Genomic DNA, 12526 nt, shown 5'->3' with positions numbered 1-12526 from the left:
ATATATAATTTAAAATTATAGATTCAAAATTTTTCATCTAGGTAGCTACATATCTACCCAAAATAACCCACTAACTCCTTGTTAGCTTTAAAACTAGAGTTGCATTTGAACTCTGGCATTGGATTTTGATTGGTAAATGCTGAGCAAGCAAAAAATAGTAAATCTAGAGGAATAGTCATTGGTTCTACTCCTTAGAAAGGCAATGGCAGACAAATGGGATCCAAACCTCCAAACATCTGCTTCGGCTACTCATTCCGTGTCTGGAAGACCAGGACTGACTAGTGAGCAGAAATCCCAACTCCATGGGTGTTGGTTTTGTTAATTCCTGAGGGAATAACTATAGTGATTATTAAAGTCATCGAAAGGCATTCTGGAGAGTTGAATCCCCTGTAGTATGAGTAAATGCCCATGCCCTTTAGTTCTTCATTTGTGTTCTATAGCAAATATGAAGAGTTAAAATAATTAGATATACATGGAGTAAATATATTTTCCTCTAGTTTTGTTCTTCCCGTTTCAATGTATAAACTAAAATTCACAAATGCAAATGGCTGTTAGCATTTCACAGGTTTCTCTAGTTTGTCATGGTTGATATTTAACTCCAACAATTGTTTAATAAAGATTAGAAAATTTACCTTTTCCTACACATATCCAATAAGAACACATTAAGTCCAGTTTCTTTTTCTTGCATCAATTTCAGTATATTTTGTACACACAGACAATTTTCAGACCTATATGGATTTGGAGCATCAACGGGGACCATGAAGCTGTTCCCAAAATTTTCATAACCATGTCCTGCATAATATAACAACCCTGAAAAGAGGAAAAATAAAAGAGAGATAGATGTCAATTCTAAATGCACTCTGAACATACAGACTGCATAACTTTTTGCAAAAAAACCTTGACTTTAATTTTCTTCAAGTTGATGTGAGCATATGTAAGAAATACCCAATTATAAATACAGACAATGTTATTTTGCATTTAAAATTATTGGCAACAGGCCAGGCATGACGGCTCACACCTATAATCCCAGCACTTTGGGAGGCCGAGGCAGGCAGATCACTTGAGGTCAGGGGTTCAAAACCAGCCTGGCCAATGTGGTGAAACCCCATCTCTCCTAAAAATACAAAAATTGGCTGGGCGTGGTGGTGGGCACCTGTAATCCCAGCTACTTGGGAGACTGAGGCAGGAGAATAACTTGAACCTCGGAGGTGGAGATTGCTGTAAGCCGAGATCATGCCACTGTACTCTAGCCTGGGCGACAGAGCAAAACTCTGTCTCAAAAAAATAATAAAAAATAAATTACCAACAGTCTGCACTTAAAATTTGCATTTTAAGACAATATCAAAATGCTGTCTGAAGTATATCCTAATTTATAAAAGTAATATATTTGTAACCAATAGTATAATATAAAATACAATTTTATGTTATGATATATAAAAAAGAATGCAGCTAGGATTTCTCTCCTGACTCATTTGTCTCCTCCATGAAGCTAGGAGTTCTGTTAGGGCAGAGATAGTCTTACATTTATTTATTTGTGTGTTCCTGGCATAGAGCAAGAGCTTAGTAAGTATTTAACGGATGAACAAACACAATTCAGATGAATAGCAACTGCAATATGAAGTCAAGAAACTGCAGGTATTACCATAAACAGTTAAGGGTTATTAAAATATAAATATAGTTTTATAATCAGAGATGAGAAATCTGACTTCACAGATTGCTATTTTTTCTTTTTGCTATGAGATATAAATATCAATCTTCCATCTAGAGTCTTTTGACTTAATCTAAAATTTGGGATAGTTTTAGGACTCAACAGATGAATCATATTTCCTTACTGAGAAGTGATACTATAAAAACTAACCCAAACAACTCAATGTTTTCTTGAAAAGAAATTTGTTTTGGCTGTAAAAAACAACAAAAATATCAGTCTGAACTTCTTCACAAAAATACTGGACAAAACACTTTTGAAGATATCCTCCCCTCTGCTTGCAATCTCTAGAGCCCACTAATTTTGCTCTCTCAATATTCTGGATTTAATGATTTCTTTACAGGGTATTTTAAAGCAAATAGTAAAAGCCATTTAGACAGGGAACCAAAAATAGCTAATCCATTGTAATTATGGCCCCGACTCCTAGCAGAGAATGTGGCTTTGAGAATTAAAGACAATTTGCTCCATGTGGTCCTACAGGACAAAATCCAGGTCGTCTGCTTTTTTTGAATTTCGATTAAAATGAGAAAAATAGTTCTTTCAAATACATTTCAGCTAAAATGAGAAAATGGATATACCCATTTTCAAGTGTGGGTTTATACTACAGCTCATGTGTGCACTGGAAGTTATCATGTAGGCACTGAGAGAAACGAAAAAGAAGGACAAAGACAAAGTTCCTGACCTCTAAGCAGGAGATCAGGAGATTCATGCATGGAGATTCACACATGTTTATGTTATCAAGCAACAATGAAAGTCATCACATATTAAATGCCATAAATCATGTTAGTGGGACAACTACCATGTACGTATGAAATGAGTAAAGTACAGAGAGGAATATCAGTATGAAGTGAAACAACAGGGGATGGTCTTGAGAGGGAATGGCTAGAAATTTGGAAAGGCAGAGAGAGAGTGAGGTAGATTATGGGCAGGAGAACAGAAATAAACACGAATTGGACCTGGAATGAAAGCTAACAGAAAAGAGAGTAGCCTAGCAAAAAACTAAATTACTGTTGTGAATGAAAATAAGACTGCACACACAGGGAATTTTAAAAAGGAGTGCACAGATAGGGAGAGTTTTAAAAATAATGACCAAAAGAATGGATTTAATTCAATAAACCACGAAGATCAGGTAAAGTGAAAAGACAACCCACACAACCGAAGAAAATATTTGCAAATCATTTATCTGATAAGGACAGCTTGTATTCAGAATAAAGAACTCTTCCACTCATCAATAAAACGACTAATGGCGGCCAGGCGCAGAGGCTCACGCCTGTAATCCCAGCACTTTGGGAGGCCAAGGTGGGTGGATCACCTGAGGTCAGGAGTTCAAGACCAGCCTGGCCAACATGGTGAAACCCCGTTTCTACTAAAAATACAAAAATCCAGCCAAGTGTGGTGGCGGGAGCCTGTAATCCCAGCTACTTGGGAGGCTAAGGCAGGAGAATCGCTTGAACCCGGGAGGCAGAGGTTGCAGTAAGCTGAGATCGTGCCACTAGCACTCCAGCCTGGGCACTAGAGCAAGACTCCATCTCAAAAAAAAAAAAAGACTAATGACTTGATTTAAAAATAGGCAAAGGATCTGATGCTTCTCCAAAGAGGATATATGAGTGGCAGATATGCACATGAAGATGCTCAACATCATTAGCCACTAGTGAAATGCAAATCCAAGTCATTTTAAACTCACCAGGATGGCTACAATAAAAAAGACAGACAAGAACAAGTGTTGGCAAGGATGCAGAGAAATTGGAACCGTCATTCATTTCTGGTGGCACAAATGTAAAATGGTGTAAGAACATTGGAAAGAGTTTTGCAGTTCCTCAAAAAGTTAAATATAGATTACCATATGACCCAGGAATTTCACTCCCAGGTACATACTGAAGAGAAATGGAAACTACGTCCACACAAGAATGTGTACACAAATGCTCACAGCAGTATTATTAATCATGTCCAAAAATGTCCATGAGATGATAAATGGATAAACAAAATATAATAATAGAATATTATCTAGCCCTAAAATAATGAAGTTCTAGTACATGCTACAATATGAATGAACTTTGAAAACATGCGAAGTGAAAGAAGGCAGACATAAAAGGCCACATATTGGGTGATTCCATTTATATGAAATGTCCAGAATAGGCAAATCCATAGAAACAGAAAATAGATTTGTGGTTGCCAGGGGCTAGGGTAAGGAGGAATGGGAGTGACTGTTAATGGATATGGGGTTTCTTTTTGGGGTGATGGAAATGTTCTGAAGTTTCGTAGTGGTGACTGATGCCCACTTTGTGAAGATACTGAAATCACCGAATTATACACTTTAAAAAGAGTACAACTTATACACCTCCATCAAGTATTCAAAATATAACTTTATTTTCCATCAGTCTCTTTACTGCTTCAAGAGCAAGATAAACTTATTTTTAACCTCCAAAACTTTGCTCAAGTTACTCTATCTCCTTTCTATCTACCCAAACCATAACCAGTCCTCAAGGGCTATTTCCAAAGTTCAGAATCCTTAGCAAGTTACTACCTGGTAACTACTACCTGGTAACTGGTTTGTGGCTTTCTAACACACTTCAAATTCTCCCTGCCTTGAAATGCTGTAGCAGCACTTTCTGACAATCACATACTGGCTTTTCCTGATATTGTATAGTCCTATGTCTACTTAGTTTTTCTGATAAGAAATCACAATGACACTAATCTTTTACATTTACACACTCTGAGTAGCTCTTATCTGAAATGTTTGGGACCAGGAGTGTTTTGGATTTGGGATTTTCAGATTAGAGATACTCAACCTGTATAACATTTTCTTGGTTTTCAAAGGACTTTCATATACACAATCTAATTTTAATCCATATAGTAACTTTAAATGATTTCTGCCCTTATTTTATAGATGAGAAAATTAAATTACAAAGATTAAATGATTTGCTTAAAATCACAGAGTTGATGTTTTGACTCCATAGTGTTTTTTCTCCTTGTATTAAAGGAGTATAATTTTTTTTTCTTTTTTTTTTTTTTTTGAGACAGAGTTTCACTCTTGTTGCCCAGGCTGGAGTGCAATGGTGTGATCTCGGCTCACTGCAACCTCCGCCTCCCGGGTTCAAGTGATTCTCCTGCCTCAGCCTCCCGGGTAGCTGGGATTACAGGCATACGCCACCATGCCCAGACAATTTTGTATTTTTAGTAGAGACAGGGTTTCTCCATGTTGGTCAGGCTGGTCTCAAACTCCAGACCTCAGGTGATCTGCCTGCCTTGGCCTCCCAAAGTGCTGGGATTACAGGCGTTGAGCCACCGTGCCTGGCCCGGGACTATAATTTTCTTAGGAGGACAGATCATGATCTTTATTCACTATTATTTCCCTCAGCACATAGCATACTCCTTCATGTGGACTATAGATGTAACAAAAATAACTCAGTAAATACTTACTGAATTCCATTAAATTAACAATGCAAACCAATCAAGACAGGGTCAGATCCGGAGGTCTCTTTTCAAGGGTCTGACTTTTAGTAGAAATGGTACCATTTCAACAACTGGTATTACTTAGAGACAACTGACAGCAGGCCTGGGTGTTGCCTCCCTCATGTCAGGTAATATGTCTGGCTCCAGCAAGACTTGATTGGGGTGAAGAGACAACTCTGAGGGAAGGCTTAGCTTCCATTCATCCAGCGAAAAGCTGAATGTTGTTCTGTTACATTAATGCCACATGCCCAGCCCTGCAACTGCTGAATGAAATTAAGGCACTTAACACCAAAATATTTTTTCTCTTTCCCAAAATGTCTTATGAAAAGTGAAACTATTCTATATCAAAGTCTGCAACCAAATTATATTGAGGGGAATTAAGTACTTTTGTGTAAAATGAACTAGTCCAAATCATTTTTTAAAAAAATTTATTTATTTATTTGAGACAGGGTCTTGCTCTGTTGCCCATACTGGAGTGCAGCAGTGTGATCACAGCTCACTGCAGCTTTGACCTCACAGGCTCAAGCTATCCTCCCACCTTAGCCTCCCAAGTAGCTGGGACCACAGGCATGTGCCACCATGCCTGGCTAATTTTTAAATTTTTTGTAGAGATGAGGTCTCACTATATTGTCCAGGCTGGTCTCAAATTCCTGGCCTCAGCCTCCCACCTTAGCTTCCCTCCCACCTTAGCTTCCCAGAGTGTTAGGATTATAGGTGTGAGCCACTGTGTGTGGCCCAAATCGTTGTTGTTGTTGTTTTTAAATTCCGTCTCTAGTACTGCTTATTTAGTTAACCATCCCATTACTCAAGGATAGAGAAGAAAATAGGTATGTTTTTAACAAATATCAAAGAACTTATTGTACTTAGAAATACAATTCTGCAAATTAGATCTTTAGGGAGTTTTATTTCTTGGGAGGATGATTCAAGAATATAGTCATGGATATTTATTTTTGTCTACAGAGAAAATAATCATTTAAATGAAAAACTTTTCCACTCAACTGAATATGCACTCCACTTAGCACAGTGAGTGGCTGATGAGCACAACACCCGCCACCCCAGCAGGCTTACACGGCACTTACTATGTGCCAGGCACGGTTCCAAGAAAGGTCACTAGTTACACTGCCTCACACAATCCTCACAACAAGGTAGGTAATATTAACATCTCTCTTTTACAGATGGGAAAACTGAGACATGAAGAGGTTTAAAAGCTCACCCTAACTGAAATGCCTAGTAAGTGACAGAACCAAAACACGGATGCAGGCCAGCCTCGCTACTGTGCTATATAATACTGTCTCTATAATCTACTGCTGGCTTTTTAGGTAACTCGACTCTCAGACAATGTAAAATGTCAGTGCACTGGTTTTTCACTGTTTTACTACACTACAGCTTTAAACCCCCTGACTTTTTTTCCTCAAAAAAAAAAAAAAAAAAAAAAAAAAAAAAAAAAAGAAAACTTTGGCAGGCTGGGCGCGGTGGCTCACGCCTGGCCTTTTGGGAGGCCAAGGTGGGTGGATCACGAGGTCAGGAGATAGAGCGAGACCATTCTGGCTAACACAGTGAAAGCCCGTCTCTACTAAAAATACAAAAAATTAGCCAGGTGTTGGTGGCATGTGCCTGTAATCCCAGCTACTCTTGGGGCTAAGGCAGGAGAATTGCTTGAACCCAGGAGGCGGAGGTTGCTGTGAGCCGAGATTGTGCCACTGCACTCCAGCCTGGGCGACAGAGCAAGCCTCCATATCAAAAAACAAAACAAAACAAAAATCCAAAACAAAAAAAAAACCCCAAAAAACCTTAGGCAGACCCTTAATACACAGAAACTGATTAAAGCTGGGTTTCTCTCATTGAGGCCTGAAATAGAATGCTACCTAGTCCAAATCCCCAATCTAAAGATGAAAAAGTGCTTGAATGTCTTTAATAAATTGACAGGAAATGACAATAATAATAGGTACAATATTTTGAGCATTTTAAATGTGCCAGGCACAGGGATAATTATTTTATCTTATCCTGTAAACCTCATTAATTTAGTTCTATCCATTTTGTAGATTCCTTTTGGCTTAGAAAAGTTAAAGAACCACAGTCACACAGCTAGTCAGCAGAAAGCCAAAGCTCTGAACCCAGGCTAGCTACGCTAAGGCCCACTGCTTAACCACTGAGCTATGTGAACTGAACAGCTGCTCCGCTGCAGGCCAAATAACACTTTTGCCATATTCCGACAAGACTCCTTTACCGTTCTTCTACACGAAAGCACAACTAAGCTGCAGCAAGCGATGTACACAGAAAGGCTATGCGGGGATAGATCTCAGGCCAAAGGGTTACTTTTTATCCTGGCCATCTACACAACATAACTAGAAATCTTTCTCCTTATTTAAGGACGTGTATTTTTGTATTTTTAAGTACAGTTATTTCTGGTTTTGGTTCCTGTTTTTTATGTTTATATATGTTTAAAACTGAATTACTGTCTGTTCTGTTGCAACTTTTATTTCTTCTACAAACCTGCGTGCAATATAATATAAAAGGGCATGAACTCGAGTTCCTCTGTTCTCCGTATCTAGCTGTTCATGCTGAAATTCCTGTGACTCTGCCTTCCATCTTCCCCTACAGCCCTCATGCACTGAGTCCCCTGGTAATATCAACTAGCGGTAAAGGCATAGTCCAAAAGAAAAACTAAAGGTTTCTTTATGATATGCCCTAAACCCTCAAGCCTCTACCACACTTACATTTAGTGTAGATGTGTCTGATGTTTGGAATATTCACAATACTTCAAAATATAATGCAGCCACCCTGTTAAGACACGAATCAGTAGGATTTAAAAGTTTTCTAGCTTTCTTAAGCTGACATTTTGCTTTAACATGCCTTTTTATTTTGTATTCCAAGATGATGTTTTTATATTGGGGCAAAGCTTCAGCCTAAACTGCAATCTTGTCATAATTTTTAATATTTCTGGTTCTCTACTTCACAGGGGCAACTAAAGGATCTGTTTTTGTTATTTTGAGATGGAGTCTCGCTTTGTTGCCCAGGCTGGAGTGCAGTGGCATGATCTTGGCTCACTGCAACCTCCCCCTCCCAGGTTCAAGTGATTCTCCTGCCTCAGCTTCCCAAGTAGCTGGGATTACAGGTGCCCACCATCACGCTGGGCTAATTTTTGTACTTTTAGTAGAGACGGGGTTTCACCATGTTGGCCAGGTTGGTCTCGAACTCCTGACCCTAGGTGATCTGCCCGTCTTGGCCTCCCAAAGTGCTGGGATTACAGGTGTAAGCCACCATGCCCTGGCCACAGGATTTGGTTTTAAAAGCCAAACAAAGGGCTTAAAAGCCACGGTGAAAATATCAATAAGAAATGAGAATAAACAACCAAGGTAGTAATTCTTCATATGATTCCCTCAATCTTTAAATACTTCACCAGTACAGAAACCTAAACTGATCAATATTTTTTCCTTACACCTCATCACTTCTAGTGAAGTTTTGGAAGCCTTTTCCTTTTTATGTCACGTAGGCACCTTAAAAGCTGAGATCAATTGTATAATATAAAAACAAACAACACCCCTGATGCCAGATTGAAAATACAGGTTGAGTATCCTTTATCTGAAAGACTTGGGACCAGAAGCGTTTCAGATTTTTTTTTTTCTTCAGATTTTGGAATATTTACGTATACATAATGAGGTTATCTTGGGGATGCCACCCAAGTCTAAACATGAAACTCATTTATGTTTTTCTTTTCTTTTCTTTTTTGAGACCAAGATTCCAAGTCTCATTCTGTCGCCTAGGCTGCAGTACAGTGGTGTGATCTTGGTTCACTGCAACCTCTGCCTCCTGGGTTCAAGCGATTCTTGTGTCTCAGCCTCTTGAGTAGCTGGGATTACAGGCATACATCACCACGCCCAGCTAATTTTCGTGTTTTTATTTTATTTTATTCTATTTTTTTTTTTTTTTGAGACGGAGTCTTGCTCTGTCACCCAGGCTGAAGTGCAGTGGCGTGATCTCGGCTTACTACAACCTCCACCTCCCGGGTTTAAACCATTCTCCTGCCTCAGCCTCTTGAGTAGCTTGGATTACAGATGACTGCCACCATACATTTTTAGTAGACATGGGGTTTCACCATGTTGGACAGGATGGTCTCGAACTCCTGACCTCAGGTGATCTGCACGCCTCGGCCTGCCAAAGTGCTGGGATTACAGACGTAAGCCACTGCGTCTGGCCCAATTTTTGTATTTTTAGTAGAGATGGGGTTTCGCCATGTTGCCCAGGCTGGTCTCAAACTCCTGGGCTCAAGTGATCCACCCACCTTGGCCTCCCAAAGTGCTGAGATTACAGGCATGAGCCACCATGCCCAGCCTCATTTATGTTTCATATACATCTTACACACATAGTCTGAAGGTAATTTTATACAATATTTTAAATAATTTTGTGCATGATACAAAGTTTTAACTGCAACCCCTCATGATGTAAGGTATAAAATTTTCCACTTGTGGCATCACGTTGGCACTCATGAAGTTTTAGACTTTGGATTTTCAGATTAGGAATGCGCAACCTGTATAAGCCAATTACCAAGGTGGCATATTTGCATTGTATATTCTTTCATATTTTCATAAGAAAAAAATGGATGGATTCACCCATTAGTCATCACTCCATAAGACTTATAAACAAAGTTTTATTAACACATCAGCATAATACCTGAAATCTCACATTTGAGGTGTTTACCTTGTTAACTTCATTTATCTTTCTTTAAATCCTCACTATTTAGAGAAGGAAACTCATTTAAAGTAAGATTTTAAGACTTTTCCCCATCCCTTATACAACAGTGTGGTAAATCTTGGGGAAAAAAAAGAAAAAGCTTTGGTCCCATTAAAAATTCTACTTTGAGAAACATTAAAAATTCTAACCAAACTTGCCTTATCATATCAATCTAATTATAAATAATAAGAGTAAATTCAGAAATTATTAAAATAAAATAACTGGAAAGATACAGGAGCCAAACCGGTACTTTTTGTTTATCATTGCATGCCTAACAACAGGCCTGGAAATGTCACTTCCCTGGCAATCTGATGTTATTGCACAATGTCATAGAAGCACAATCCTGCAAAACACGGTTCAGATGAGCTCAACAGCTGGCCTTCCCATATTGAAAGAAATAAATCACCAAATAAATGATTTGCTAGTGACAGCACATTCTGTCTCTTTTGAAATTCTTTACCATATATGCAGTGTTAACATATTTAGGTGAAAGAATGGGGAAAAACATTAAATATTTACTGTTAGAATTTTTGTAGAGGTACATTTCTAAGCATATCTGTATACAACTTTAATTTACAAATTACTTTTATATGCCCCATCCACCAACATTTCCTTGTTAAAATCTAGTTCCCATTAAAAGACTAGAAAAGACCATGCAATAGTTAGGAAAAGGAAACATACAAAATATACATAAAATATACATTCTACTAGAACCTTTTATGCTACCCCCCCCCCAAAGAAAACCCCACATACTGTAGTATTTTACACATATGAATGTAAATTTTGCTGTGTGGTTATCGTTTTATTATACTGTGGCTCTATCAATAAAAGAAAAAAATCACAGAAGACAGGTAAGAATTCTAGTAAGAAAAATATGTTTTGACAAAACAGAAAACATAAAAGTAAAGACTTGAAGCTAATCAGTTATTCAGATGGAATGAAGATCAAATGTATCATCTTAATAAGAAAAACAAAACTCTTCCATTCAACAACATGTTTACCTTATCTTTATCTGATTTTCAACTCTTAACCTAACTTGTATAATGAAAAGAATAACGGATAATTGTAAAAACAAACATTATAAATATCTTACCATATACTCCCTTGTCTAAAAGGAGTAAAAACTCATCCACAGCATTACGCATCTCATATTCAGTAAGATCCAACAGTGAAACGACTTTGAAGTCCAGCTGTCTCAGTAAGTTAGTCAATTCGTACACATCCACCAAAGGAGCTTTGAGCTTGGGGTGCTCCCGGTAATTCATATTTCCTATCAAAAGGGCAACCTTGTCCTTCGCTTTGAAAAAAAAAGAAAGGGGGTGTTTAAAGAAGATATAAAGATTAAAACAAAACCTATGGAAATGGTATTATAATAAAAAAGTATGCTTTAAGATTGCATTATTTCATTTCAAATAAGATTTCATTATTTAATTTCATTTTAGAACTATTTATGTAGCAGATCAATATTCTCTGAGGAACACAGACGCTAAAATCATCAAACTGAAATTAAACATATTCACACTTTTGAGAGCCAGGCAAAGGATATTTATTAGCTGTATATGAAACATAACAGTAATTAATATTAAAATTTACTTTTATTAAATTATAATAAAAGGGATATAATATTCAACTAGACTTTTGGAGTAAATTTAAACAAGGAATATTTGAAATTGGGTTCCCATCAAATTAGGTTCTGTTTTGCTGAGAATGGAAGAGGCTAAAAACAAGATAACTAAAAAAGGGACAGGAAGAATTCCCATCAGAGTGAATGAGGGGAAATACCAAAGAGAGAGAGAACTTCACGAGTACTGTATTCTTGGTTTCTGCAGTAGCCATGTGGATGTACTACTGTTTCCTCTTAGCATCTTTTAAAAATACTCCCCATTTGACTCAGATGAGGCTATTTCAGGGGTATGTGAAGATTTTGTGTATGAGTACCTTAAAAGTTTATTTTTTGAACTTAGTGCACTGAGACTTTGCTCAAAGATAATGTATTCTGATAGAAACAGTTTTTTTTTGTTCGTAAGAGAAAAAAACATCTATATCTATGCCTTAAAAAGTAGCAGCTAGCTTAACCAGGTGTGCAGCCCATCTAAAACAGTGTGGAAGGCCGGACCTAGCTTAGTGCTTATGAGGTCTTCAACACGGTACCTTTCTTTGATAGCCTGGAATGGGGTCAATGGTTAAAAACTCAAGACCCACTGGTATCAAAGGGAGGAAAAAAATTAAAAAATAAAATAAAATAAAGAACACACCAAAACCTCAAGACCATCCTGTGACAATAAGAGCCTCTGACAGCTTTCTTCTTAAGGGCTGACAGTGGGGTGTGTGCAGCACCCGTCATGGTAGCAGCAGTGACAGAAATGCCAGGGAGCAGAGAGACAGGGTGACAAGAGCACCTGCAGCCCCAGCCAACTGGCTGAAAAGCCACCTGGGTAGAACCGCAGGCCACCCGCTCTGACGCAGGCCAGGACTTGGTAACCAACCCCTGCCACAAAGTGCTGCTAAGTAGTTTATTTGTAAGTTATTATGAATACTACTCTTCTGAAGTCGAAACAGGCATGAATAATCACATTGCTGACTCGACGTCTACAATATGTAATTTCAGATGTTTCAAATCATTGAGATGATTATTTC

General features: G+C 38.0%; 1 protein-coding gene across 4 annotated transcripts in view; it reads right to left on the bottom strand.

Annotated features, from left to right (window-relative positions):
- MALT1 (MALT1 paracaspase) overlaps nt 1-12526 on the bottom strand; it is an 80048-nt gene that overhangs the window by 17273 nt on the left and 50249 nt on the right. For all 4 annotated transcript variants that reach the window (XM_054460530.2, XM_063653759.1, XM_063653760.1 and 1 more), the window contains 2 exons: nt 10983-11186; nt 633-810 (listed from right to left, as the gene is read on the bottom strand). In XM_054460530.2, the coding sequence (XP_054316505.1) occupies nt 633-810; nt 10983-11186 (382 nt within the window). The remainder of the gene's footprint in view (nt 1-632; nt 811-10982; nt 11187-12526) is intronic.

The sequence above is a fragment of the Pongo pygmaeus genome, chromosome 17, assembly GCF_028885625.2.
Source record: "Pongo pygmaeus isolate AG05252 chromosome 17, NHGRI_mPonPyg2-v2.0_pri, whole genome shotgun sequence".
Lineage (NCBI taxonomy): Eukaryota > Metazoa > Chordata > Mammalia > Primates > Hominidae > Pongo > Pongo pygmaeus.
Note: the sequence above shows the minus strand (reverse complement) of the source record. Positions and strands in the feature narration are given on the sequence as shown.